The following is a 27,651-nucleotide window of genomic DNA, read 5'->3' as shown; positions in this document are numbered from 1 at the left end:
TGAGGAGAATCCCCAAGGAGATGGGTGACTCTCCATGCCTTCGGCTGGGGGGGACGCCTGTTGGACCCGGCCTCGTGGCGTGGTCCTTAACCCCCTGGATTGTGCCCGTTCCCCGCCCCGGCCTTCACGGGCCACCCGTCTGAACTGCACCAAGGCCCTTCACCCCGAGCTGCACGTGGTCGCATACTCCTCGTGGCTCCGCCATCTTGTTGGCATCCACGTCACACCGTGCACCAGCCAGCGCGACCCCGCTCAACCCGGCCTCGACCCCAGCGAAGCCCCGACATTGAGGCACCACGAACTGGCCAGGGGGTGCCGCAGGAACCATTCATCACCCCCGGCGGAGGACAGTATGGATGGGACCCCCAACTGTCCTCCCCTCTCGAGGTGTGATCGCCCTGCAACTCCCTTGGGCCTGGCGCCTCTCCTGCTGGGCGTCTGGCCACCTCCACCCGGCCACTCCGCCCCCCTCGGGCGCCTAGGTCCGGACATCAAAGGGCTCCAGACCTATATCTGGGGCGACCCCACCACAGCTCGGCAGTTGTATCCCGGAATCGAGAGCCCTGCTGATTGAATCGCGGCTGACCCCACGGAGAAGAACTCTTGTCGGAACCATCACGAGCCCTGCTGACTGCGTCGCGGCTCCCTCTTGTGAACAATCTGAACCACCTGGAACATCGGAGCCCTGCTGACGCCGTCGCGGCCCAACCTCGCTGAAACCTTCCTCGGAGCCCTGCTGACGACGTCGCGGCTCGAGCTGAGCAGAAGACCATCTTGAGAGCCCTGCTGATTGAATCGCGGCTCTCCACGAACTGTACGCCAGAGCCCTGCTGACGCCGTCGCGGCTCGACCCCTCCGAGATCGGAGGTCCTCCAGCTTGAGGATAAGAACTGGGCCCCAGGTACCCTCGTACCGCATTCCTACCAAAGACTGTCCCGCTACCCCTACCCTTCCAAAGAGACATTGAGACTTTTGGTGGATCCCTCGATCCCTTCGTGTAAATATTGAACTCGTAACCTTTTATTGCTGATAAAGAATTGCTTGTCGTAAAGACAACCTCCTTGAGTCCTGTGTGGTGGTGTTACTGTGCTAGTCCGTGGTAGGAGAAGGATCTCTCAGGAGACTTCTCGGACAGCGCTCGGCTACTTCGTGCAGGGTGAGGGCCCCCCTTGGTGGTCTCGCCGACTCCTCGGGGTCCGCCTTCCAACATTATCTCTGCTAGGGAAGCCAAAGCTTTGGATATGAGTGTGCTCCTTGATACTATCTCTGCTAGGGAAGCCAAAGCTTTGGATATGAGTGTGCTCCTTGATACCATCTCTGCTAGGGAAGCCAAAGCTTTGGATATGAGTGTGCTCCTTGATACTATCTCTGCTAGGGAAGCCAAAGCTTTGGATATGAGTGTGCTCCTTCATACTATCTCTGCTAGGGAAGCCAAAGCTTTGGATATGAGTGTGCTCCTTGATACCATCTCTGATAGGGAAGCCAAAGCTTTGGATATGAGTGTGCTCCTTGATACTATCTCTGCTAGGGAAGCCAAAGCTTTGGATATGAGTGTGCTCCTTGATACCATCTCTGCTAGGGAAGCCAAAGCTTTGGATATGTGTGTGCCCCTTGATACCATCTCTGCTAGGGAAGCCAAAGCTTTGGATATGAGTGTGCCCCTTGATACTATCTCTGCCAGGGAAGTCAAAGCTTTGGATATGAGTGTGCCCCTTGATACTATCTCTGCTAGGGAAGCCAAAGCTTTGGATATGAGTGTGCTCCTTGATACTATCTCTGCTAGGGAAGCCAAAGCTTTGGACATGAGTGTGCTCCTTAATACCATCTCTGCCAGGGAAGCCAAAGCTTTGGATATTAGTGTGCTCCTTGATACCATCTCTGCTAGGGAAGCCAAAGCTTTGGATATGAGTGTGCTCCTTGATACTATCTCTGCTAGGGAAGCCAAAGCTTTGGATATGAGTGTGCTCCTTGATACTATCTCTGCTAGGGAAGCCAAAGCTTTGGATATGAGTGTGCTCCTTCATACTATCTCTGCTAGGGAAGCCAAAGCTTTGGATATGAGTGTGCTCCTTGATACTATCTCTGCTGGGGAAGCCAAAGCTTTGGATATGAGTGTGCTCCTTGATACTATCTCTGCTGGGGAAGCCAAAGCTTTGGATATGAGTGTGCTCCTTGATACTATCTCTGCTAGGGAAGCCAAAGCTTTCGATATGAGTGTGCTCCTTCATACTATCTCTGCTAGGGAAGCCAAAGCTTTGGATATGAGTGTGCTCCTTCATACTATCTCTGCTAGGGAAGCCAAAGCTTTGGATATGAGTGTGCTCCTTCATACTATCTCTGCTAGGGAAGCCAAAGCTTTGGATATGAGTGTGCTCCTTCATACTATCTCTGCTAGGGAAGCCAAAGCTTTGGATATGAGTGTGCTCCTTCATACTATCTCTGCTAGGGAAGCCAAAGCTTTGGATATGAGTGCGCTCCTTGATACTGTCTCTGCCAGGGAAGCCAAAGCTTTGGATATGAGTGTGCTCCTTGATACTATCTCTGCTAGGGAAGTAAAATGTTGGAAAGGCGTTCGCCGGAGGGGGGTTCGATACGCGTCTTGCCCACCCCTTTGACCCACCTCTCCCAAGTAAGCCGAACCAGGCGCGCACACCCTGAGCTGCACTACAAACAGAGGGACACCACACGTATTCTGTGTAGGACGATAGGTTCTTTTATCGATGATTTCAAGGGATCTTTATGATCCAAAAGGCAAGTAGTACAGCAGTGGCACAACGTACCACAAGTCAGTCGTGGGGAATGGGGGTAGTGGGACAGTCTTTCAAGATAGTGTCTCTGCGAAATACCCTGCGGAAGCTCACAATCCTCGAGCTGGAGGGTGTCGTGTCTCTGGGCGATCTCTTACCGAGTCGTCCTCAAGGGGAGCGCCGCGAGTCTCTCAGCAGGCACAGGTGGTCGGAGTTCGGGAGCCGCGATTCCGTCAGCAGGGCTCAGATGGTTCAATAGCTGGGGGCCGCGAGTCACTCAGCAGGCCTAGGTGGTTCAGTGTTCGGGAGCCGCGACCTCGTCCGCAGGGCTCAGATGGTTCAACAGCAAGAGGCCGCGAGTCACTCAGCAGGCCCAGGTGAATGCAGCGTTCAGGAGCCGCGACGACGTCAGCAGGCTCAGATGGTTCCAGGTCTTCTCTGTCCTTGTTTCTCCGGCACCCCTTGTTATACTCCGCTGGTTCTTTGAAGTCCGGAGTGCTCGCAGAGGGGGGGCTGGGGTGACGGAGGGGGTTCGGCGGGATTTCCTGCCGCTCACTTCTTTGGTCTTTTCAGGTGGGTCTGGGAGGGACCCCAGACGCTCGGTAGGGGAGGCGCCTGCTCCCCAGGGGCCTGGTGGCCGATTGAGTGCTCCCGGGGGAGGCGACCCGAGGTGTGACTGGGCTGGCGCCTCTTGGTCTGGCTCGAGGGTTCCCACTCCCTCGGTTGGGCATGCGTGGTAGGGTGGTGAGTTTGTCAGGCCTCTGGCCGGCCCGCGGATCGGGGGTGGCTGGGGCGGCCGGAGTCGGAGATGTCGTGTCTTGAGGGTGGTTGCAGGTTGGCTGGATGATGGAGAGGGCCACGCCGTGAGGCCGGTCTCACACGCGTCCCCCCCAGCTGAAAGGCGTGGAGAACTACCCATCCACTGGGGGGTTCTCCTCGCCGAAGCGGAAGAACCGGGACAGGCCGTCGGCGTTGGCATGATCCGTCCCGGGGCGATGTTCGACAGTGAAATCCATCCCTTGGAGAGAGATGGACCATCGTAGTAGCTTGGGGTTCTCCCCCCTCATCCGCATTAGCCACTGCAAGGGCCGGTGGTCCGTCTGTACTCGAAAATGGGTTCCGAACAAGTAGGGCCTTAGTTTCTTGAGGGCCCAGACTACGGCAAAGGTCTCTCGCTCTATAGTACTCCAACGCTGCTCTCTCGGCAGCAGCCTTCGGCTGATGAAGGCTATGGGCTGATCAATGCCCTTGTCGTCGAACTGCGAGAGCACGGCCCGATGCCGTGTTCGGATGCGTCGGTCTGGACCACAAACTCGTGGGAGTAGTCGGGGGCCTTGAGTACGGGAGCGGTGCACATGGCGGTTTTCAAGGCGTCGAACGCCTGCTGGCACTGGGTGGTCCACTGCACCTTCTGCGGGAGCTTTTTGGAGGTCAACTCTGTGAGGGGCCCTGCGATACTACCATAATTTTTAATGAACCTCCGGTAGTACCCCGTAAGGCCCAGGAAGGCCCGAACCTCTGTCTGAGTGGTGGGGGGCTACCAGGACTTGATGGCGTCGATCTTCGGCTGGAGAGGGGCGACCTGGCCGCTGCCCACCTGATGCCCCAGGTAGACCACGGAGCCTTGTCCGAGCTGGCATTTGCTGGCTTTCACTGTTAGGCCTGCTTGGCACAGGGCCATTAGTACTTGTCGGAGGTGCTGGAGATGCTCGTGCCATTGAGAGCTGAATACGGCGATGTCGTCAAGGTACGCTGCGCTGAACTCCTCGAGTCCGCCCAGGACCTTGTTCACCAACCGCTGGAACGTGGCTGGGGCGTTTTTCATCCCGAACGGCATGACCCTGAAGCGGTAGTGGCCATCTGGCGTGGAAAAGGCAGAGCGCTCCTTCGCTCCCTCCGTGAGAGCAATCTGCCAGTATCCGCAGGTCAGGTCGAAAGTGCTGAGGAACCGGGCGGCCCCCAGGCGGTCGATGAGCTTGTCGGCTCGGGGAATAGGGTGAGTGTCTGCGCGGGTGACCGCGTTGAGCCCCCGATAGTTCACACAGAATCTTAGTTCGGGGGCGACCCCTGGGGAAGCCGCCTTCGGGACCAGAACCACCGGGCTGGCCCAGGGGCTGTCGGAGGGCTCGATTACTCCCAGGTTGAGCATTTTCTGTACCTCGGTCTTGATGCAGGTGCGGACCCGGTCAGGCACCCGGTAGGCTCCGGGTCTCACAGGCGGGCTGTCGCCGGTGTCCACGTCGTGGACACACCAGTCGGTAACCCTTGGAATGAGAGAGAAGAGGTCTGCGAATTGTCCGAGCAGCTGGCGGCAGTCGTCGGCCTGCTGGGGAGTGAGGGTGGTCGACAGTTTCACTCCCTCCACGGCCCCGTCCAGTTCTTTCGTGCACAGGAGATCGGGCAGTGGTTCGGTGTCTTCTTCCGCCCCCTCATCGGTGGCCAGTAGCAAACTTAATTCCGTCCTTACAAAGTGGGGCTTAAGACGGTTCACGTGGAGGACCCGGAGGGGGTTCCGTGGGGACTGTACGTCGACCAGATATGTGACCTGGCTCTTCCGCTCGACCACCTTGAAGGGACCAGTCCATTTGTCTTGAAGGGCGCAGGGTTTCACCGGAGCCATGACCCAAACCTGCTGGCCCGGCTGGAACTCGACCAGGGTTGCGTTCTGGTCATACCAGCGCTTCATTTCTTCTTGGCTGGCCTCGAGGTTAGCCTCTGCAAGTTCTCTAAATTTCCTCGTCTGGTTGCGGAGCGTCAGGATGTAGCGGAACACATCCGGGGGTGTCCCCCGGGGGCTTGTCTCCCAGCCCTCTTTGACCAGGCTCAGGGGCCCTCGGACGGGATGTCCGTACAGCAGTTCGAAAGGACTGAACCCCAGAGACTTTTATGGGAACTTCCCGGTACGCGAACAGGAGGCAAGGGAGGAGGACGTCCCATTTCCGGCGCAGGGGCTCTTCGAGGCCCAGGATCATTCCCTTCAGGGTACGGTTGAAGCGTTCCACCAGGCCGTTGCCCTGGGGGTGGTAGGGGGTCGTGAACTTATACGTGACTCCGCACTGCTGCCACAGGGACTTCATGTAGCGGGATATAAAGTTAGTGCCGCGATCACTCACAACCTCGCGGGGAAATCCGACACGGGAGCAGATCCCCATGAGAGCCCGGCCCACCACGGGAGCCGTCACGGTGCGGAGGGGGATGGCCTCGGGGTAGCGGGTGGCATGGTCCACCAGGACAAGGATGAATCTGTGGCCCTGGGCGGTCTTCGGATCCAGGGGTCCCACGATGTCGATGCCGACCCGCTTGAACGGGGTACTCACAACTGGGAACGGTTGTAAGGGAGCTTTGCGTTTTCCGCCACTCTTCCCACTGCCCTGGCACGTGAGGCAGGACTTGCAGTGTGCTTCTACATTCGCCCGCATCTTGGGCCAATAGAAGTGGGTCACTGTGAGACCGGCCTCACGGCGTGGCCCTCTCCATCATCCAGCCAACCTGCAACTACCCTCAAGACACGACATCTCCGACTCCGGCCGCCCCAGCCACCCCCGATCCGCGGGCCGGCCAGAGGCCTGACCAACTCACCACCCTACCACGCATGCCCAACCAAGGAAGCGGGAACCCTCGAGCCAGACCCAGAGGCGCCAGCCCAGTCACACCTCGGGTCGCCTTCCCCGGGAGGACTCAATCGGCCACCAGGCCCCTGGGGAGCAGGCGCCTCCCCTACCGAGCATCTGGGGTCCCTCCCAGACCCACCTGAAAAGACCAAAGAAGTGAGCGGCAGGAAATCCCGCCGAACCCCCTCCGTCACCCCAGTCCCCCCTCTGCGAGCCCTCCGGACTTCAAAGGACCCGCGGAGTATAACAAGGGGTGCCGGAGAAACAAGGACAGAGAAGACCTGGAACCATCTGAGCCTGCGGACGTCGTCGCGGCTCCTGAACGCTGCATTCACCTGGGCCTGCTGAGTGACTCGTGGCCTCTTGCTGTTGAACCATCTGAGCCCTGCGGACGAGGTCGCGGCTCCCGAGCACTGAACCACCTAGGCCTGCTGAGTGACTCGCGGCCCCCAGCTATTGAACCATCTGAGCCCTGCTGACGGAATCGCGGCTCCCGAACTCCGACCACCTGTGCCTGCTGAGAGACTCGCGGCTCTCCCCTTGAGGACGACTCGGTAAGAGATCGCCCAGAGACACGACACCCTCCAGCTCGAGGATTGTGAGCTTCCGCAGGGTATTTCGCAGAGACACTATCTTGAAAGACTGTCCTGCTACCCCCATTCCCCACGACTGACGCGTGGTACGTTGTGCCACTGCTGTACTATTTGCCTTTTGGGTCATAAAGATCCCTTGAAATCATCGATAAAAGAACCTATCGTCCTACAAAGAATACGTGTGGTGTCCCTCTGTTCGCAGTGCAGTTCAGGGTGTGCGCGCCTGGTTCGGCTTACTTGGGAGAGGTGGGTCAAAGGGGTGGGCAAGACGGGCATTGAACCTCCCTCCGGCGAACGCCTTTCCAACATTTGGTGGCAGACGACGGGATCCGAGCCGACACCGAAAGAGAGCGTGCAGTGAACGACTGACGCACTACCAAACAGAGATGGAAGGAGAAACCTCCCTGGGTGCCGCAGGTACCGAAATAAGCTCACCGTTCCGAGAGGATCAATTGGACTATTACACGCATAGAGAACTAAAACAGTTTTGCAAAGACCTTGGCATCGCTACCACCGGACTAAGCACAAAGGAAGACTTCCAGAAAGTACTGAAAGCCTGGGTCGAGACGGGGGCGACCCCGACCCAAACGGAAGGAGACTCTACCCATGAACCACCAAGCACCCCGGCGAGAAACAACGGGCCAGAGGGGAACCTGTCCTCCGAGGAACTAGCGGACCGAGAGAGAAGCCGCAACCACGAACTGGAACTGGCAAAACTAAAAATCGAGGGAGGGATAAAACTGGCAGAGAAGAAGTTAGCCGTCGAGCAGTTACGGCTACAAGGGGAACTCGAAGAGAAGAGACTCCAAAGGGAGCACGACGAAAAGAAACTCCAGCTAGAACATGAACGCGGCCTGAAGGAGATTGAGTGGCGGGCTAGAAACGAAAAGTTACAGCCACCCGGGAATCCACCGCCCGCTCCCGCCGGGGAAACCAAAGTTCACATCCCCAAGGATGTGGTAAAGGAGTATTATAAGAACGATGATATCCAGCAGTGGTTTAAGGCCTACGAAGTCGCCATGACCTCTCACCGAGTCCCGCAGAAGGATTGGGGGGCTGGCCTATGGGGCCGGTTCTTAAGCGAAGGAAGGGACACTCTGCTCGATCTGCCCTCCGCGGTCATGAACTCCTACAGTCACATGAAGGAAGCCCTCGTGGGCCGGTACGGACTCACCCCCGAAATGTACCGACAACGGTTCCGAGATTGCAAAAAGATACCGGGCACCACGTGGGTCGAATACGTGAACTTTTACAGCCGCGCCTTGGACGGGTGGATCAAGGGCAGCAAGGTCTCCACCTTCGAAGAACTGTTCGATCTGATCGCCTGGGAACATTTAGCGGCCAATTGCTTTATAGAACTGCGCCAGCATCTCCTAGACAGTAAACTCACCGACCCTCGGAAGCTGGCCGCTGAGGCTGATCGTTGGGTGAACACCCGGGCCACCCGGGGCCCCGTGGGGGACTACGGCCGTAACAGTCAGGGTCTCCCCCGCCAGAGGGGCGGAGGGAACCACGGCCGACCAAGAGACTTTCCCGGGGGGTCCTCCACCAGCCCCCCCAGCAGCCCACCAGCGGCGGGTTCGGCCCAGTCTCCAGCCAGCACCGGAGCCCCAGGACGACCAGGTCCACGAGCTAGGATCACCTGCTTCCGCTGCCAGCAGCCCGGACACTACGCCAATGACCCCCAGTGTCCCCAGTATCAGCGAACCACAACGACCAACCCCACGGCCCGGCAGATGGCCTCCGTGGCTCTGGGGGAAGAGATGGAAGACTCCGAGGAATGGGAACCGGCGGCCATGGCCCTGGTCTCCCTTGGTGATCGAGAAATGGTCCCCGGGACACCCTTGCCCGCCAACACAGAAAAATACCGACAGCGGGTGACCATCAACGGCCACCGAGTCGAGGGCCTTCGCGACACCGGGGCGAGTATCACCGCGGTCCACCGCAGCCTAATTTCCGAAGACCAGATCCTGGCCGGGGCCCTCTGTCCGGTCGTATCCTCCGACAATTCTGAGAGCCTCTGCCAGATGGCACTGGTGCCCTTCGAGTGGGGAGGGGTCTCCGGAGAACTGAAGGTAGCGGTCCGGACCTCGCAGCCCATAGACTGCCTCCTGGGCAACGACCTGGAGAGTTCCCCGTGGGGGCAGGTAGAACGAAGAGCCCACCTGGAGATGATGGGCCTACCAGAATGGGTCTGCGCCACCACGCGCTCCATGACCGCACGAGTGCCCCCCTCCAAGGGCGGTGAAGCCCTCTTGCCGAACACTATCCCCGAGAGCAGGGACCCCCTACCAGAAGCAGACAACCCTCCTTCCGAGGGAGAAGGAGACACCAACACAGGGGAAGGACCGGAACCTTCCGCCCCAGAGGCCCCGATGGAACTCGAAGAACTGCCCGAGTTGGCCCAGTGGCGCTGCGAAGGGGGGCCCTCCCGCGAAGAGTTCTGCCAGGAACAGACCACTTGCCCCTCCCTCGAGGGACTTAGACAACAAGCCGAAGCCCAGGTCGCCGGTGACCAAACCGGAACCCATTGGGTCTATTGGGACAATGGCCTCCTCTACAGCGAGCAAAAGTCCGCCGAGCTAGGCGCAGCACGAGTACTGGTGGTACCCCTGTGGTTCCGGTGCCTCCTCCTGGGCCTGGCCCACGATGTACCCTTGGCAGGACACTTAGGCCAAGACAAGACATACCAGCGATTGGTGACCCACTTCTATTGGCCCAAGATGCGGGCGAATGTAGAAGCACACTGCAAGTCCTGCCTCACGTGCCAGGGCAGTGGGAAGAGTGGCGGAAAACGCAAAGCTCCCTTACAACCGTTCCCCGTTGTGAGTACCCCGTTCGAGCGGGTCAGCATCGACATCGTGGGACCCCTGGATCCGAAGACCGCCCAGGGCCACAGATTCATCCTTGTCCTGGTGGACCATGCCACCCGCTACCCCGAGCCCATCCCCCTCCGCACCGTGACGGCTCCCGTGGTGGGCCGGGCTCTCATGGGGATCTTCTCCCGTGTCGGATTTCCCCGCGAGGTTGTGAGTGATCGCGGCACAAACTTTATATCCCGCTACATGAAGTCCCTGTGGCAGCAGTGCGGAGTCACGTATAAGTTCACGACCCCCTACCACCCCCAGGGCAACGGCCTGGTGGAACGCTTCAACCGAACCCTGAAGGGAATGATCCTGGGCCTCGAAGAGCCCCTGCGCCGGAAATGGGACGTCCTCCTCCCTTGCCTCCTGTTCGCGTACCGGGAAGTTCCCCAAAAGTCTCTGGGGTTCAGCCCCTTCGAACTGCTGTACGGACATCCCGTCCGAGGGCCCCTGAGCCTGGTCAAAGAGGGCTGGGAGACAAGCCCCCGGGGGACACCCCCTGATGTGTTCCGCTACATCCTGGCGCTCCGCAACCAGACGAGGAAGTTTAGAGAACTTGCAGAGGCTAACCTCGAGGCCAGCCAAGAAGAAATGAAGCGCTGGTATGACCAGAACGCAACCCTGGTCGAGTTCCAGCCGGGCCAGCAGGTTTGGGTCATGGCTCCGGTGAAACCCTGCGCCCTACAAGACAAATGGACTGGTCCATTCAAGGTGGTCGAACGGAAGAGCCAGGTCACGTATCTGGTCGACGTACAGTCCCCACGGAACCCCCTCCGGGTCCTCCACGTGAACCGTCTCAAGCCCCACTTTGTAAGGACAGAATTGAGTTTGCTACTGGCCACCGATGAGGGGGCGGAAGAAGACACCGAACCCCTGCCCGATCTCCTGTGCACGAAAGAACTGGACGGTTCCGTGGAGGGATTGAAACTGTCGACCGCCCTCACTCCCCAGCAGGCCGACGACTGCCGCCAGCTGCTCGGACAATTCGCAGACCTCTTCTCCTTCATTCCAAGGGTGACCGACTGGTGTGTCCACGACGTGGACACCGGCGACTGCCCGCCTGTGAGACACCGAGCCTACCGGGTGCCTGACCGGGTCCGCACCTGCATCAAGACCGAGGTACAGAAAATGCTCAACCTAGGGGTCATCGAGCCCTCCGACAGCCCCTGGGCCAGCCCGGTGGTTCTGGTCCCGAAGGCGGCCTCCCCAGGGGTCGCCCCCGAACTAAGATTCTGTGTGGACTATCGGGGGCTCAACGCGGTCACCCGCGCAGATGCTCACCCTATTCCCCGAGCCGACGAGCTCATCGACCGCCTGGGGGCCACCCAGTTCCTCAGCACTTTCGACCTGACCTGCGGATAATGGCAGATCGCTCTCACGGAAGGAGCGTAAGAGCGCTCTGCCTTCTCCACGCCAGATGGCCACTACCGCTTCAGGGTCATGCCGTTCGGAATGAAAAACGCCCCAGCCACGTTCCAGCGGTTGGTGAACAAGGTCCTGGCCGGACTCGAGGAGTTCAGCGCAGCGTACCTTGACGACATCGCCGTATTCAGCTCTCAATGGCACGAGCATCTCCAGCACCTCCGACAAGTACTAATGGCCCTGCGCCAAGCGGGCCTAACAGTGAAAGCCAGCAAATGCCAGCTCGGACAAGGCTCCGTGGTCTACCTGGGGCATCAGGTGGGCAGCGGCCAGGTCGCCCCTCTCCAGCCGAAGATCGACGCCATCAAGTCCTGGGAGCCCCCCACCACGCAGACAGAGGTTCGGGCCTTCCTGGGCCTTACGGGGTACTACCGGAGGTTCATTAAAAATTATGGTAGTATCGCAGGGCCCCTCACAGAGTTGACCTCCAAAAAGCTCCCGCAGAAGGTGCAGTGGACCACCCAGTGCCAGCAGGCGTTCGACGCCTTGAAAACCGCCATGTGCACCGCTCCCGTACTCAAGGCCCCCGACTACTCCCAAGAGTTTGTGGTCCAGACCGACGCCTCCGAACATGGCATCGGGGCCGTGCTCTCGCAGTTCGACGACAAGGGCATTGATCAGCCCATAGCCTTCATCAGCCGAAGGCTGCTGCCGAGAGAGCAGCGTTGGAGTACTATAGAGCGAGAGGCCTTTGCCGTAGTCTGGGCCCTCAAGAAACTGCGGCCCTACTTGTTCGGAACCCATTTTCGAGTACAGACGGACCACCGGCCCTTGCAATGGCTAATGCGGATGAGGGGGGAGAACCCCAAGCTACTACGATGGTCCATCTCCCTCCAAGGGATGGATTTCACTGTCGAACATCGCCCCGGGACGGATCATGCCAACGCCGACGGCCTGTCCCGGTTCTTCCGCTTCGGCGAGGAGAACCCCCCAGTGGATGGGTAGTTCTCCACGCCTTTCAGCTGGGGGGGACGCGTGTGAGTCCGGCCTCACGGCGTGGCCCTCTCCATCATCCAGCCAACCTGCAACTACCCTCAAGACACGACATCTCCGACTCCGGCCGCCCCAGCCACCCCCGATCCGCGGGCCGGCCAGAGGCCTGACCAACTCACCACCCTACCACGCATGCCCAACCAAGGAAGCGGGAACCCTCTCGCCAGACCCAGAGGCGCCAGCCCAGTCACACCTCGGGTCGCCTTCCCCAGGAGGACTCAATCGGCCACCAGGCCCCTGGGGAGCAGGCGCCTCCCCTACCGAGCGTCAGGGGTCCCTCCCAGAACCACCTGAAAAGACCAAAGAAGTGAGCGGCAGGAAATCCCGCCGAACCCCCTCCGTCACCCCAGTCCCCCCTCTGCGAGCCTTTCGGACTTCAAAGGACCCGCGGAGTATAACAAGGGGTGCCGGAGAAACAAGGACAGAGAAGACCTGGAACCATCTGAGCCTGCGGACGTCGTCGCGGCTCCTGAACGCTGCATTCACCTGGGCCTGCTGAGTGACTCGCGGCCTCTTGCTGTTGAACCATCTGAGCCCTGCGGACGAGGTCGCGGCTGCCGAGCACTGAACCACCTAGGCCTGCTGAGTGACTCGCGGCCCCCAGCTATTGAACCATCTGAGCCCTGCTGACGGAATCGCGGCTCCCGAACTCCGACCACCTGTGCCTGCTGAGAGACTCGCGGCGCTCCCCTTGAGGACGACTCGGTAAGAGATCGCCCAGAGACACGACACCCTCCAGCTCGAGGATTGTGAGCTTCCGCAGGGTATTTCGCAGAGACACTATCTTGAAAGACTGTCCCGCTACCCCCATTCCCCACGACTGACGCGTGGTACGTTGTGCCACTGCTGTACTATTTGCCTTTTGGGTCATAAAGATCCCTTGAAATCATCGATAAAAGAACCTATTGTCCTACAAAGAATACGTGTGGTGTCCCTCTGTTCGCAGTGCAGTTTAGGGTGTGCGCGCCTGGTTCGGCTTACTTGGGAGAGGTGGGTCAAAGGGGTGGGCAAGACGGGCATTGAACCTCCCTCCGGCGAACGCCTTTCCAACAGTCACCAATCGCTGGTATGTCTTGTCTTGGCCTAAGTGTCCTGCCAAGGGTACATCGTGGGCCAGGCCCAGTAGGAGGCTCCGGAACCGCAGGGGTACCACCAGTACTCGTGCCGCGCCTAGCTCGGCGGACTTTTGCTCGCTGTAGAGGAGGCCATTGTCCCAATAGACCCAATGGGTTCCGGTTTGGTCACCGGCGACCTGGGCTTCGGCTTGTTGTCTAAGTCCCTCGAGGGAGGGGCAAGTGGTCTGTTCCTGGCAGAACTCTTCGCGGGAGGGCCCCCCTTCGCAGCGCCACTGGGCCAACTCAGGCAGTTCTTCGAGTTCCATCGGGGCCTCTGGGGCGGAAGGTTCCGGTCCTTCCCCTGGGTTAGTGTCTCCTTTTCCCTCGGAAGGAGGGTTGTCTGCTTCTGGTAGGGGGTCCCTGCTCTCGGGGATAGTGTTCGGTAAGAGGGCTTCACCGCCCTTGGAGTGAGGCATTCGTGCGGTCATGGAGCGCGTGGTGGCGCAGACCCATTCTGGTAGGCCCATCATCTCCAGGTGGGCTCTTCGTTCTACCTGCCCCCACGGGGAACTCTCCAGGTCGTTGCCCAGGAGGCAGTCTACGGGCTGCGAGGTCCGGACCGTGACCTTCAGTTCTCCGGAGACCCCTCCCCACTCGAAGGGCACTAGTGCCATCTGACAGAGGCTCTCAGAATTGTCGGAGGATACGACCGGACAGAGGGCCCCGGTTAGGATCTGGTCTTCTAAAATTAGGCTGCGGTGGACCGCGGTGACACTCGCCCCGGTGTCGCGAAGGCCCTCGACTCGGTGGCCGTTGATGGTCACCCGCTGTCGGTATTTTTCTGTGTTGGCGGGCAAGGGTGTCCCGGGGACCATTTCTCGATCACCAAGGGAGACCAGGGCCATGGCCGCCGGTTCCCATTCCTCGGAGTCTTCCATCTCTTCCCCCAGAGCCACGGAGGCCATCTGCCGGGCCGTGGGGTTGGTCGTTGTGGTTCGCTGATACTGGGGACACTGGGGGTCATTGGCGTAGTGTCCGGGCTGCTGGCAGCGGAAGCAGGTGATCCTAGCTCGTGGACCTGGTCGTCCTGGGGCTCCGGTGCTTGCTGGGGACTGTGCCGAACCCGCCGCTGGTGGGCTGCTGGGGGGGGCTGGTTGAGGACCCCCCGGGGAAGTCTCTTGGTCGGCCGCGGTTCCCTCCGCCCCTCTGGCGGGGGGACCCTGACTGTGGCGGCCGTAGTCCCCCACGGGGCCCCGGGTGGCCCGGGTGTTCACCCAACAATCAGCCTCAGCGGCCAGCTTCCGAGTGTCGGTGAGTTTACTGTCTAGGAGATGCTGGCGCAGTTCTATAAAGCAATTGGCCGCTAAATGTTCCCAGGCGATCAGATCGAACAGTTCTTCGAAGGTGGAGACCTTGCTGCCCTTGATCCACCCGTCCAAGGCTCGGCTGTAAAAGTTCACGTATTCGACCCACGTGGTGCCCGGTATCTTCTTGCAATCTCGGAACCGTTGTCGGTACATTTCGGGGGTGAGTCCGTACCGGCCCACGAGGGCTTCCTTCATGTGGCTGTAGGAGTTCATGACCGCGGAGGGCAGATCGAGCAGAGTGTCCCTTCCTTCGCTTAAGAACCGGCCCCATAGGCCAGCCCCCCAATCCTTCTGCGGGACTCGGTGAGAGGTCATGGCGACTTCGTAGGCCTTAAACCACTGCTGGATATCATCGTTCTTATAATACTCCTTTACCACATCCTTGGGGATGTGAACTTTGGTTTCCCCGGCGGGAGCGGGCGGTGGATTCCCGGGTGGCTGTGACTTTTCGTTTCTAGCCCGCCACTCAATCTCCTTCAGGCCGCGTTCATGTTCTAGCTGGAGTTTCTTTTCGTCGTGCTCCCTTTGGAGTCTCTTCTCTTCGAGTTCCCCTTGTAGCCGTAACTGCTCGACGGCTAACTTCTTCTCTGCCAGTTTTATCTCTCCCTCGATTTTTAGTTTTGCCAGTTCCAGTTCGTGGTTGCGGCTTCTCTCTCGGTCCGCTAGTTCCTCGGAGGACAGGTTCCCCTCTGGCCCGTTGTTTCTCGCCGGGGTGCTTGGTGGTTCATGGGTAGAGTCTCCTTCCGTTTGGGTCGGGGGCGCCCCCGTCTCGACCCAGGCTTTCAGTACTTTCTGGAAGTCTTCCTTTGTGCTTAGTCCGGTGGTAGCGATGCCAAGGTCTTTGCAAAACTGTTTTAGTTCTCTATGCGTGTAATAGTCCAATTGATCCTCTCGGAACGGTGAGCTTATTTCGGTACCTGCGGCACCCAGGGAGGTTTCTCCTTCCATCTCTGTTTGGTAGTGCGTCAGTCGTTCACTGCACGCTCTCTTTCGGTGTCGGCTCGGATCCCGTCGTCTGCCACCAAATGTTGGAAAGGCGTTCGCCGGAGGGAGGTTCAATGCCCGTCTTGCCCACCCCTTTGACCCACCTCTCCCAAGTAAGCCGAACCAGGCGCGCACACCCTGAACTGCACTGCGAACAGAGGGACACCACACGTATTCTTTGTAGGACGATAGGTTCTTTTATCGATGATTTCAAGGGATCTTTATGACCCAAAAGGCAAATAGTACAGCAGTGGCACAACGTACCACAAGTCAGTCGTGGGGAATGGGGGTAGCGGGACAGTCTTTCAAGATAGTGTCTCTGCGAAATACCCTGCGGAAGCTCACAATCCTCGAGCTGGAGGGTGTCGTGTCTCTGGGCGATCTCTTACCGAGTCGTCCTCAAGGGGAGCGCCGCGAGTCTCTCAGCAGGCACAGGTGGTCGGAGTTCGGGAGCCGCGATTCCGTCAGCAGGGCTCAGATGGTTCAATAGCTGGGGGCCGCGAGTCACTCAGCAGGCCTAGGTGGTTCAGTGTTCGGGAGCCGCGACCTCGTCCGCAGGGCTCAGATGGTTCAACAGCAAGAGGCCGCGAGTCACTCAGCAGGCCCAGGTGAATACAGCGTTCAGGAGCCGCGACGACGTCAGCAGGCTCAGATGGTTCCAGGTCTTCTCTGTCCTTGTTTCTCCGGCACCCCTTGTTATACTCCGCTGGTTCTTTGAAGTCCGGAGTGCTCGCAGAGGGGGGGCTGGGGTGACGGAGGGGGTTCGGCGGGATTTCCTGCCGCTCACTTCTTTGGTCTTTTCAGGTGGGTCTGGGAGGGACCCCAGACGCTCGGTAGGGGAGGCGCCTGCTCCCCAGGGGCCTGGTGGCCGATTGAGTCCTCCCGGGGGAGGCGACCCGAGGTGTGACTGGGCTGGCGCCTCTGGGTCTGGCTCGAGGGTTCCCGCTCCCTCGGTTGGGCATGCGTGGTAGGGTGGTGAGTTTGTCAGGCCTCTGGCCGGCCCGCGGATCGGGGGTGGCTGGGGCGGCCGGAGTCGGAGATGTCGTGTCTTGAGGGTGGTTGCAGGTTGGCTGGATGATGGAGAGGGCCACGCCGTGAGGCCGGTCTCACATCAAAGCTTTGGATATGAGTGTGCTCCTTGATGCCATCTCTGCTAGGGAAGCCAAAGCTTTGGATATGAGTGTGCTCCTTGATACTATCTCTGCTAGGGAAGCCAAAGCTTTGGATATGAGTGTGCCCCTTGATACCGTCTCTGCTAGGGAAGCCAAAGCTTTGGATATGAGTGTGCTCCTTGATACTGTCTCTACCAGGGAAGTCAAAGCTTTGGAAATGAGTGTGCTCCTTGATACCATCTCTGCTAGGGAAGCCAAAGCTTTGGATATGAGTGTGCCCCTAGATACCATCTCTACTAGGGAAGCCAAAGCTTTGGATATGAGTGTGCTCCTTGATACCATCTCTGCTAGGGAAGCCAAAGCTTCAGATATTAGTGTGCTCCTTGATACCATCTCTGCTAGGGAAGCCAAAGCTTTGGATATGAGTGTGCTCCTTGATACTATCTCTGCTAGGGAAGTCAAAGCTTTGGATATGAGTGTGCTCCTTGATACTATCTCTGCCAGGGAAGCCAAAGCTTTGGATATGAGTGTGCTCCTTGATACCATCTCTGCTAGGGAAGCCAAAGCTTTAGATGTTAGTGTGCCCCTTGATACTATCTCTGCTAGGGAAGCCAAAGCTTTAGATATGAGTGTGCTCCTTGATACTATCTCTGCTAGGGAAGTCAAAGCTTTGGATATGAGTGTGCTCCTTCATACTATCTCTGCTAGGGAAGCCAAAGCTTTGGATATGAGTGTGCTCCTTCATACTATCTCTGCTAGGGAAGCCAAAGCTTTGGATATGAGTGTGCTCCTTCATACTATCTCTGCTAGGGAAGCCAAAGCTTTGGATATGAGTGTGCTCCTTGATACTATCTCTGCTAGGGAAGCCAAAGCTTTAGATATGAGTGTGCTCCTTCATACTATCTCTGCTAGGGAAGCCAAAGCTTTGGATATCAGTGTGCCCCTTGATACTATCTCTGCTAGGGAAGCCAAAGCTTTGGATATGAGTGTGCTCCTTGATACCATCTCTGCTAGGGAAGCCAAAGCTTTGGATATGAGTGTGCTCCTTGATACTATCTCTGCTAGGGAAGCCAAAGCTTTGGATATGAGTGCGCTCCTTGATACTATCTCTGCTAGGGAAGCCAAAGCTTTGGATATGAGTGTGCCCCTTGATACCATCTCTGCTAGGGAAGCCAAAGCTTTGGATATGAGTGCGCTCCTTGATACTATCTCTGCTGGGGAAGCCAAAGCTTTGGATATGAGTTTTATCTCTCCCTCGATTTTTAGTTTTGCCAGTTCCAGTTCGTGGTTGCGGCTTCTCTCTCGGTCCGCTAGTTCCTCGGAGGACAGGTTCCCCTCTGGCCCGTTGTTTCTCGCCGGGGTGCTTGGTGGTTCATGGGTAGAGTCTCCTTCCGTTTGGGTCGGGGGCGCCCCCGTCTCGACCCAGGCTTTCAGTACTTTCTGGAAGTCTTCCTTTGTGCTTAGTCCGGTGGTAGCGATGCCAAGGTCTTTGCAAAACTGTTTTAGTTCTCTATGCGTGTAATAGTCCAATTGATCCTCTCGGAACGGTGAGCTTATTTCGGTACCTGCGGCACCCAGGGAGGTTTCTCCTTCCATCTCTGTTTGGTAGTGCGTCAGTCGTTCACTGCACGCTCTCTTTCGGTGTCGGCTCGGATCCCGTCGTCTGCCACCAAATGTTGGAAAGGCGTTCGCCGGAGGGAGGTTCAATGCCCGTCTTGCCCACCCCTTTGACCCACCTCTCCCAAGTAAGCCGAACCAGGCGCGCACACCCTGAACTGCACTGCGAACAGAGGGACACCACACGTATTCTTTGTAGGACGATAGGTTCTTTTATCGATGATTTCAAGGGATCTTTATGACCCAAAAGGCAAATAGTACAGCAGTGGCACAACGTACCACAAGTCAGTCGTGGGGAATGGGGGTAGCGGGACAGTCTTTCAAGATAGTGTCTCTGCGAAATACCCTGCGGAAGCTCACAATCCTCGAGCTGGAGGGTGTCGTGTCTCTGGGCGATCTCTTACCGAGTCGTCCTCAAGGGGAGCGCCGCGAGTCTCTCAGCAGGCACAGGTGGTCGGAGTTCGGGAGCCGCGATTCCGTCAGCAGGGCTCAGATGGTTCAATAGCTGGGGGCCGCGAGTCACTCAGCAGGCCTAGGTGGTTCAGTGTTCGGGAGCCGCGACCTCGTCCGCAGGGCTCAGATGGTTCAACAGCAAGAGGCCGCGAGTCACTCAGCAGGCCCAGGTGAATGCAGCGTTCAGGAGCCGCGACGACGTCAGCAGGCTCAGATGGTTCCAGGTCTTCTCTGTCCTTGTTTCTCCGGCACCCCTTGTTATACTCCGCTGGTTCTTTGAAGTCCGGAGTGCTCGCAGAGGGGGGGCTGGGGTGACGGAGGGGGTTCGGCGGGATTTCCTGCCGCTCACTTCTTTGGTCTTTTCAGGTGGGTCTGGGAGGGACCCCAGACGCTCGGTAGGGGAGGCGCCTGCTCCCCAGGGGCCTGGTGGCCGATTGAGTCCTCCCGGGGGAGGCGACCCGAGGTGTGACTGGGCTGGCGCCTCTGGGTCTGGCTCGAGGGTTCCCGCTCCCTCGGTTGGGCATGCGTGGTAGGGTGGTGAGTTTGTCAGGCCTCTGGCCGGCCCGCGGATCGGGGGTGGCTGGGGCGGCCGGAGTCGGAGATGTCGTGTCTTGAGGGTGGTTGCAGGTTGGCTGGATGATGGAGAGGGCCACGCCGTGAGGCCGGTCTCACATCAAAGCTTTGGATATGAGTGTGCTCCTTGATGCCATCTCTGCTAGGGAAGCCAAAGCTTTGGATATGAGTGTGCTCCTTGATACTATCTCTGCTAGGGAAGCCAAAGCTTTGGATATGAGTGTGCCCCTTGATACCGTCTCTGCTAGGGAAGCCAAAGCTTTGGATAGGAGTGTGCTCCTTGATACTGTCTCTACCAGGGAAGTCAAAGCTTTGGAAATGAGTGTGCTCCTTGATACCATCTCTGCTAGGGAAGCCAAAGCTTTGGATATGAGTGTGCCCCTAGATACCATCTCTACTAGGGAAGCCAAAGCTTTGGATATGAGTGTGCTCCTTGATACCATCTCTGCTAGGGAAGCCAAAGCTTCAGATATTAGTGTGCTCCTTGATACCATCTCTGCTAGGGAAGCCAAAGCTTTGGATATGAGTGTGCTCCTTGATACTATCTCTGCTAGGGAAGTCAAAGCTTTGGATATGAGTGTGCTCCTTGATACTATCTCTGCCAGGGAAGCCAAAGCTTTGGATATGAGTGTGCTCCTTGATACCATCTCTGCTAGGGAAGCCAAAGCTTTAGATGTTAGTGTGCCCCTTGATACTATCTCTGCTAGGGAAGCCAAAGCTTTAGATATGAGTGTGCTCCTTGATACTATCTCTGCTAGGGAAGTCAAAGCTTTGGATATGAGTGTGCTCCTTCATACTATCTCTGCTAGGGAAGCCAAAGCTTTGGATATGAGTGTGCTCCTTCATACTATCTCTGCTAGGGAAGCCAAAGCTTTGGATATGAGTGTGCTCCTTCATACTATCTCTGCTAGGGAAGCCAAAGCTTTGGATATGAGTGTGCTCCTTGATACTATCTCTGCTAGGGAAGCCAAAGCTTTAGATATGAGTGTGCTCCTTCATACTATCTCTGCTAGGGAAGCCAAAGCTTTGGATATCAGTGTGCCCCTTGATACTATCTCTGCTAGGGAAGCCAAAGCTTTGGATATGAGTGTGCTCCTTGATACCATCTCTGCTAGGGAAGCCAAAGCTTTGGATATGAGTGTGCTCCTTGATACTATCTCTGCTAGGGAAGCCAAAGCTTTGGATATGAGTGCGCTCCTTGATACTATCTCTGCTAGGGAAGCCAAAGCTTTGGATATGAGTGTGCCCCTTGATACCATCTCTGCTAGGGAAGCCAAAGCTTTGGATATGAGTGCGCTCCTTGATACTATCTCTGCTGGGGAAGCCAAAGCTTTGGATATGAGTGTGCTCCTTGATACTATCTCTGCTAGGGAAGCCAAAGCTTTAGATATGAGTGTGCCCCTTGATACCATCTGTGCTAGGGAAGCCAAAGCTTTGGATATGAGTGTGCCCCTTGATACTATCTCTGCTAGGGAAGTCAAAGCTTTGGATATGAGTGTGCTCCTTGATACTATCTCTGCTAGGGAAGCCAAAGCTTTGGATATGAGTGTGCTCCTTGATACTATCTCTGCTAGGGAAGCCAAAGCTTTGGATATGAGTGTGCCCCTTGGTACCATCTCTGCCAGGGAAGCCAAAGCTTTGGATATGAGTGTGCTCCTTCATACTATCTCTGCTAGGGAAGCCAAAGCTTTGGATATGAGTGTGCTCCTTGATACCATCTCTGCTAGGGAAGCCAAAGCTTTGGATATGAGTGTGCCCCTTGATACTATCTCTGCTAGGGAAGCCAAAGCTTTGGATATGAGTGTGCCCCTTGATACCATCTCTGCTAGGGAAGCCAAAGCTCTGGATATGAGTGTGCTCCTTGATACCATCTCTGCTAGGGAAGCCAAAGCTTTGGATATGAGTGTGCTCCTTCATACTATCTCTGCTAGGGAAGCCAAAGCTTTGGATATGAGTGTGCTCCTTGATACCATCTCTGCTAGGGAAGCCAAAGCTTTGGATATGAGTGTGCCCCTTGATACTATCTCTGCTAGGGAAGCCAAAGCTTTGGATATGAGTGTGCCCCTTGATACCATCTCTGCTAGGGAAGCCAAAGCTTTGGATATGAGTGTGCCCCTTGATACTATCTCTGCTAGGGAAGCCAAAGCTTTGGATATGAGTGTGCTCCTTGATACTATCTCTGCTAGGGAAACCAACGCTTTGGATATGAGTGTGCCCCTTGATACCATCTCTGCTAGGGAAGCCAAAGCTTTGGATATGAGTGTGCCCCTTGATACTATCTGTGCTAGGGAAGCCAAAGCTTTAGATGTTAGTGTGCCCCTTGATACTATCTCTGCTAGGGAAGCCAAAGCGTTGGATATGAGTGTGCCCCTTGATACCATCTCTGCTAGGGAAGCCAAAGTACATATCTGGAAGTGTCACCATCATCAGGGAAACTTTTGGCTCCTGACGTAGTTGAAGAGTACACAACGAGAAGGTTGCATGTCGATGCACGCACACACCCTTGCACTTATGAAGCACGAGAAGGCTCCAGTTTTTGGCCGTGCTCGAACGAGCCCATAACCCAGACAATGCCACAGGAGTGTCATAGCCGAGTCAGCAGTGAAGATTAAGGTGTTCCCCACCTTGCAGAATACTTATTGCTCCAGGTTGGCCAAACCCTAGAAAAATGCTGAAATACACTACGATCGCCAGCCATTGCCTCGGGCGGTCGTCGGCGCAGGCCTTCCCTAGTCGCCACTAAGAGGAAGCACCAGAGGACCACCAGGTACCTTTCCAACGGTTTATTTCTTCAGTTATCAGAACTGCAGGGAAACTTGACCGACCAGGAAGATAAACGTCCAACTGTGTCTGATTCTGATGCCAGAACCCAGACCCAACAGTCACAAAGTAACATAAGATAACACATGTGCATGCTGATATTTCATGAATGAGGCAGTATTCTCTGAAGCATTACATGTTTGCAAAATATTTCCATTTCATCGAGTTACTTTATTTATTCACTGGATGCCCCTGCCTGCGAAGGGCCACATGAGGCCACCCTCTTTTCTGTGGCTCCTGTGTTAGCTCATGACTGATGCGATTCGAACCATACAAGAAGTGTGTGACAATAAAACACTGGTCCTTGAACTGTGCAAGACACTCGAGTGTGTGCTGTAAACAGTGTCAAGTTTACAAAGAACAGAATGTGAGACACATTCTTCGAAGCCACAGGCAGCAGCTGCTTCCAATGATCCTGTAATTAAACGACAAATGTTAACATTTGATCACTTTACTCAGAAGAGGTGCAGCTGAAACAATACTTATGACCCTTTAATGCGTGAGAATCATGCCACTCATTGTTTTAAAGCCTGCGGCACACAACTGGATGTTACAGTGATTGCGATTGGTGGACACACTTACCTATGACATATATGAGAGCTGCAGGACTCTCAAGAGAAGGGATCTCTCTCCCCGCCTGTTGGGTCCAGTAGATGCATGAATATGGGCCCTGCTGATCTGGGCGCACTGTGGGAATCTCAAAGATGCCTGGCGCCGGGCCTGACCAGTGGGCAACCTCTCTGCCGGCATGGTAGAAGCGGTATCCAAGGACTGTGGCAGCGCCGAAGGGCTCGCACCGCAATATCAAAGCTTCTCCAGCGACGAACACAGGGGATAGGGGCTGGTAAGAGATGGTGGGGGCCACTGACTGATCTGAAATACAGCAAGAGTGTAAGATAGCTCTTAGAATACAAATCTGATGACACCATGGCGCTTTCTGTGAATATTGCCTCATAGCCACTTTGCGCACATTTCACACCACAGTCCTCCAGATAACACAATCCACTTGCCAACTACAAACGAAGACACTTTCTTCAGCGTCTCTTCTTTTATTCTTCACTCACACTAAGCTCTACCCAGGACTACTGGTATAACAGACACTAGGGGCCCGCTGTATGTGTACTTCATCACGGCAGAGTATACATACCGCCAGCATGAAGGTCCCCCGACCCCTTTGGCTTGGGTATGGGGTGGTGATCACCCTGGCACTGCCATAATCAACCCTCCCTGACAGACTGACAGAGTAAGGGGTGTCGGAGAAATGGCTCCATGTCCACCCGCCCAATCAGGATGGGCGGAGATGTAGTAATATTTTTAAAGTTTGTCATTGCCAAGCAATCGCCGGCAGTGAGGGATCGCAAAATGCAAATAATGCCCCCCCTGCCATGCGGAATGACTCCCCTGGGGAGGGGGGTATTACCTTTTTATATTAAAAAAAAAAATCTTATTTCTGGATTTTCTTTTGAAAATAAATAAAGAATACTGTTTGGTGCTAGTCTGTGCCACCAGCCGTGCACCAACCTGCAGATGGCACTGCCAGGAGTCGCCATAACAGTGGTTGCTGCCAATGCTTTATAAATGCCCATCGGCCTGACTGCCACTTGGCGGTTGGAACCTTCCCCAGGCCGATGGATATACTTACCTCGTCGCCCTGATGGAACAGCGCCCGGTCTCCAAGATACAATCCCGGCCCCGGACCCATAGACTTGGTAGATGGTCACTGGCAACTCTTACAGCTCCTCGCCAAACGTTTCCTAAAGATTTGTTTTTCAAAAACAAACTCCTAAAGTGGGTGTTTGTTTCTGTAAATGAAGAAACGCATGACCCCCCCCCCCCCCCCCCCACTGCGGACGTTTCCTCCCAGCTTGTGGTGCCCACTGTTGGGCGTTCATCTCTGCCGCTCTTCCCTGGTTGTGATGACGTCACACCATCCACTCTACGCAGGACGGGGAGTGTGACGTCATCGCTTCGACGGCCTCTGCTCTGTTTGGCTATCGGTAGAAACGTTCCTTTGACTGAGCCGACGGGGTCGCTATTGAGGGAAATATAAGGTCCGCCTCTTTATAAATAAGGCAGGTGGAGCCAGACATTCGCAGGCAGGGTACCCCATGGCATTCACTGCAGAGCTCTCGGACCGCCCTCTTCTAAATCATGCCCTTGAGTCCTCATTATGGGTCAGGCGGGCTCTGTGTCCGGCCGGGATGCTACTGACCCTCATCATAACTGGCCTGGTGTTCCTGCACCTGATGTAGGAAACCAGACAACATGTTACCAGCCTTTGATCCCAGCCACTAAAACTGCAGGGCAGCCAGGCCTGTGTCCCCACCCCCACCCGAGAACCGTTTCCAGCAAGGAGGAAGCGTCGTGTTCTGCATGCAGGGGTATCTTTCTCTCTGTCCTCCCCTGCCCTCCATACCCTGCTCCCGCCACCCAGGCCCGGCGCCTCCCCCAAGCTTCCGTTTACCGCTTGCTCTTCAATGGCGGCAAAGGCGACCGTTAACCCCCCGAGAACAGGGGATACTGCGAGGAATTTCACCCAGTAAAGCGGGGTCCCATAGTTAGGCCATATGCCCTCGCGATTGCCGTGCAATAGCGCTCTGCTGGCGGGTGCTTCTTCGTGGCACCTTTCATCTGCAGAGGGGCCACTGCACCAGTATGGTTCATCTTATAATGCAGGCATTATAGAATTCCTGGCATTAAATGTACTGCTAACGGTACTCATGAAAGCAATATTAAAGTTTATTGCTAAAGCCATATACAAATGTGTAATTAAAGTAAAGCAAAAATATTAGACCTTTACTTTAGTTCACTTTTAGACTGCATTTGTCCCAAAACTGTAAAACAGGACTTCCATATATATATATATAACATGCTCATGAGACAGTACATTATGAAACATGTACGCATGTACACCATTCGACTGATGGTGAGAGTGGGACGTAGGCAGACCACAATATTGAATGTTTCCTTTTCTTATTCAAAAATACCCATCATAAGTTAACAGGCCAGCTCCACCTCACACTAACTGAGCCGAATCGTACTCCTCAGTTAAACATAGCGCTTCTTACCTAGCGCTGCGGCCCTATTTTCCTACACAATTTTAAATATTTTTAGTCACAGCAACTGAGTCAGATTTACACCAATTTTCAAATGCAAACACATAACACACACACAAACACCTGTTTAATAAATCAAACCAGACATGTGCAGACGTTGAGGAAACTGAAATTCTCCAATTATCTACTTTAGAAGTTTTAATAGAGAACAATAAATGTTTATATTGGCATGAGCCTCACACCTCGTCTGTGCCTAAATACTATTTCAATATATTTTGCTGCCTTACTACAGTTATTATTTGTATCACCCATTTAACAAACAGCATCGCATCCATAAAAATAAATGTCCTATTTTAAACAAGTTTTAAAAGATTTTCTCCTGGGTCCTAGTAGACCAGGCAGAAGCAAAATATGTGTTATGTTGTGTCCATGTCCAAATTCACAATCTGCAGTGACAGTTTCTCCTTTGTACACCACTTCGGGAACTCATAAACTACAAAATAAAACTGGGGTACAAAATTAACAAAATCTAAAAATTTAAATGTTAGAATGTAAGGGTAAATATGAGGCTTTATGAATTATTTATGTTCCTTTTGCTATTTATTGAACCTTAATTTAGTTGTTTTACATTGAAGAGAAATGATGGTGCCGTAATTCAAGATTTAAATAGCTATTTTAAATGAATATAAGGTAAAGCAGTGTTGCTTATTACATGCCTAAAACTTGTAGAAAAAGGCTACTTTAATTCAATAGAAAGGCAAAGCACAGGGAATTCTGTTTAATTCCTTCAAACTATTTTATTCTTATCTATTTCTTAATCTGTGATGTAATATAAATGTTTGATCCACTGAAGTCGAGATTGCAGATGTTCCTAAATCTAGTCTGCTTCAACATTGTGTGGTTGAATGATGAAGACTGAAGAACTAACTAATCCACACAATTCAAACAACTCTCCTCACATCTGTTCCTCGTATCTGGAACGGAACGTCCTCCTCGACTCCTCTCAATCCGGGTTCTGCTGCAACCGCAGCACCAAGACAGCCCTCCTCGCGGCTACCGATGACATGCGAGTCCGACCTCACTGATGAGAGACCGCGACACTGATTCTCCTAGACATCTCAGCAGCCTTCGATGCAGTCTCCCACCACACTCTCCAAGGAGCCTCTCTCAGAGAGATCCCCTCTTTCCTCTCCAGAAAAATGCTAACAGTTTGACTTTCCCACGTCACCTCCGAACAAAAGGAAATCATCTGTGGAGTACAAGAAGGATCATCGCTCAGCCACACACTCTGCAACACTTCAATGACACCTCTGGCCAGCATCGTAAAACCCATGACATCCAACGACACACAACTCCTCCTCTCCCTCTCCAAAGACACCACCAACACCAGGATTAACCTCCACAACTGCATGACGGGCATCGCCAGCTGGACAAAGGACAGCTGCCTGAAGCTCAACACGGACAAGCCAGAGGTACAAAAATCCCCATGAAAGGCATCCTGATGGCCCTCAGAATGCAGACTTACACCTGCCGCCACCAGGCACGCTGGGAACCGAGGCATCATTCTGGACAGCAACCTAACCATGAAGACTCAGGCCAACTCTGTCTCCTCCTGTTTCTTCATCTTCCACATTTTGCACGATATTCAAAAGGCATTCCAAAGCTCAAGATGTACCGTCACCCAGGCCTTCATCTTCAGCAGAGAGGACTATGGCAAAGCTCTTGACGCAAGGACTGCAGCTCACCTCCTCCGATAAGTATAGACTATACAGAGCGTCTGAGCCAGACTAGTCATGGATCCCGCTAGACATACCCACATCACCCCCTACCTCAGAATACTCCACCGGCCCCCTGCAGAGAAAAGATGCCAGTTCAGGCTCCTGACCCGTGCATACAACGCCCTACACAACTGTAAACCCGCCTACTTAAAACACTGCCTGAACTCCTATCAAGCCCATGCGCTCATCTGTATGACAGGACAGCCGTGCGCATCAACAACAGCTGCATTCATGTGTTATGTCTCGGTGCTAGTGCCTGGCCAGAAAGACAAGCATTGGCAATGCCAATTGGTTTCGTCTTTGGGACCTTATAGGGGATTATTAAAGAGATGTCCATGCCTGTACTTGGAGGTTTTATTGACATGTTAACACATTGCCATTGTTTAGAGCCTGCTGCATATGCACACAAATTGCAACACAACAAATACAGACAGCAGCAGGACATATACAGATAGCCATATCACAAATACAGTTAGCAGCAGGTCACACACAGAGAGCAACACAACAAATACAGATTTTAACTTAATGGAAAAGTTAAGTTTAGTTCCACCTTCCTTACACTCTTTACTTTAGATTACAACCTCACCCGCTGCACTATAACGGGCG

General features: G+C 55.2%; 1 protein-coding gene across 4 annotated transcripts in view; it reads right to left on the bottom strand.

Annotated features, from left to right (window-relative positions):
• Positions 1 to 27,651, bottom strand: part of LOC146808631 (immunoglobulin superfamily member 1-like) — a 345,056-nt gene that overhangs the window by 126,599 nt on the left and 190,806 nt on the right. For all 4 annotated transcript variants that reach the window (XR_014968019.1, XM_085623664.1, XM_085623663.1 and 1 more), the window contains one exon: positions 22,794 to 23,084. Coding sequence is in view for 3 of the 4 variants with exons in the window: in XM_085623664.1 (XP_085479790.1) it covers positions 22,794 to 23,084 (291 nt within the window). In the remaining variant the exon portion in view is untranslated. The remainder of the gene's footprint in view (positions 1 to 22,793; positions 23,085 to 27,651) is intronic.

The sequence above is a fragment of the Triturus cristatus genome, chromosome 8 (genome assembly GCF_964204655.1).
Source record: "Triturus cristatus chromosome 8, aTriCri1.1, whole genome shotgun sequence".
Classification (NCBI taxonomy): domain Eukaryota; kingdom Metazoa; phylum Chordata; class Amphibia; order Caudata; family Salamandridae; genus Triturus; species Triturus cristatus.
This window is presented reverse-complemented; position numbering and strand designations above follow the sequence as displayed.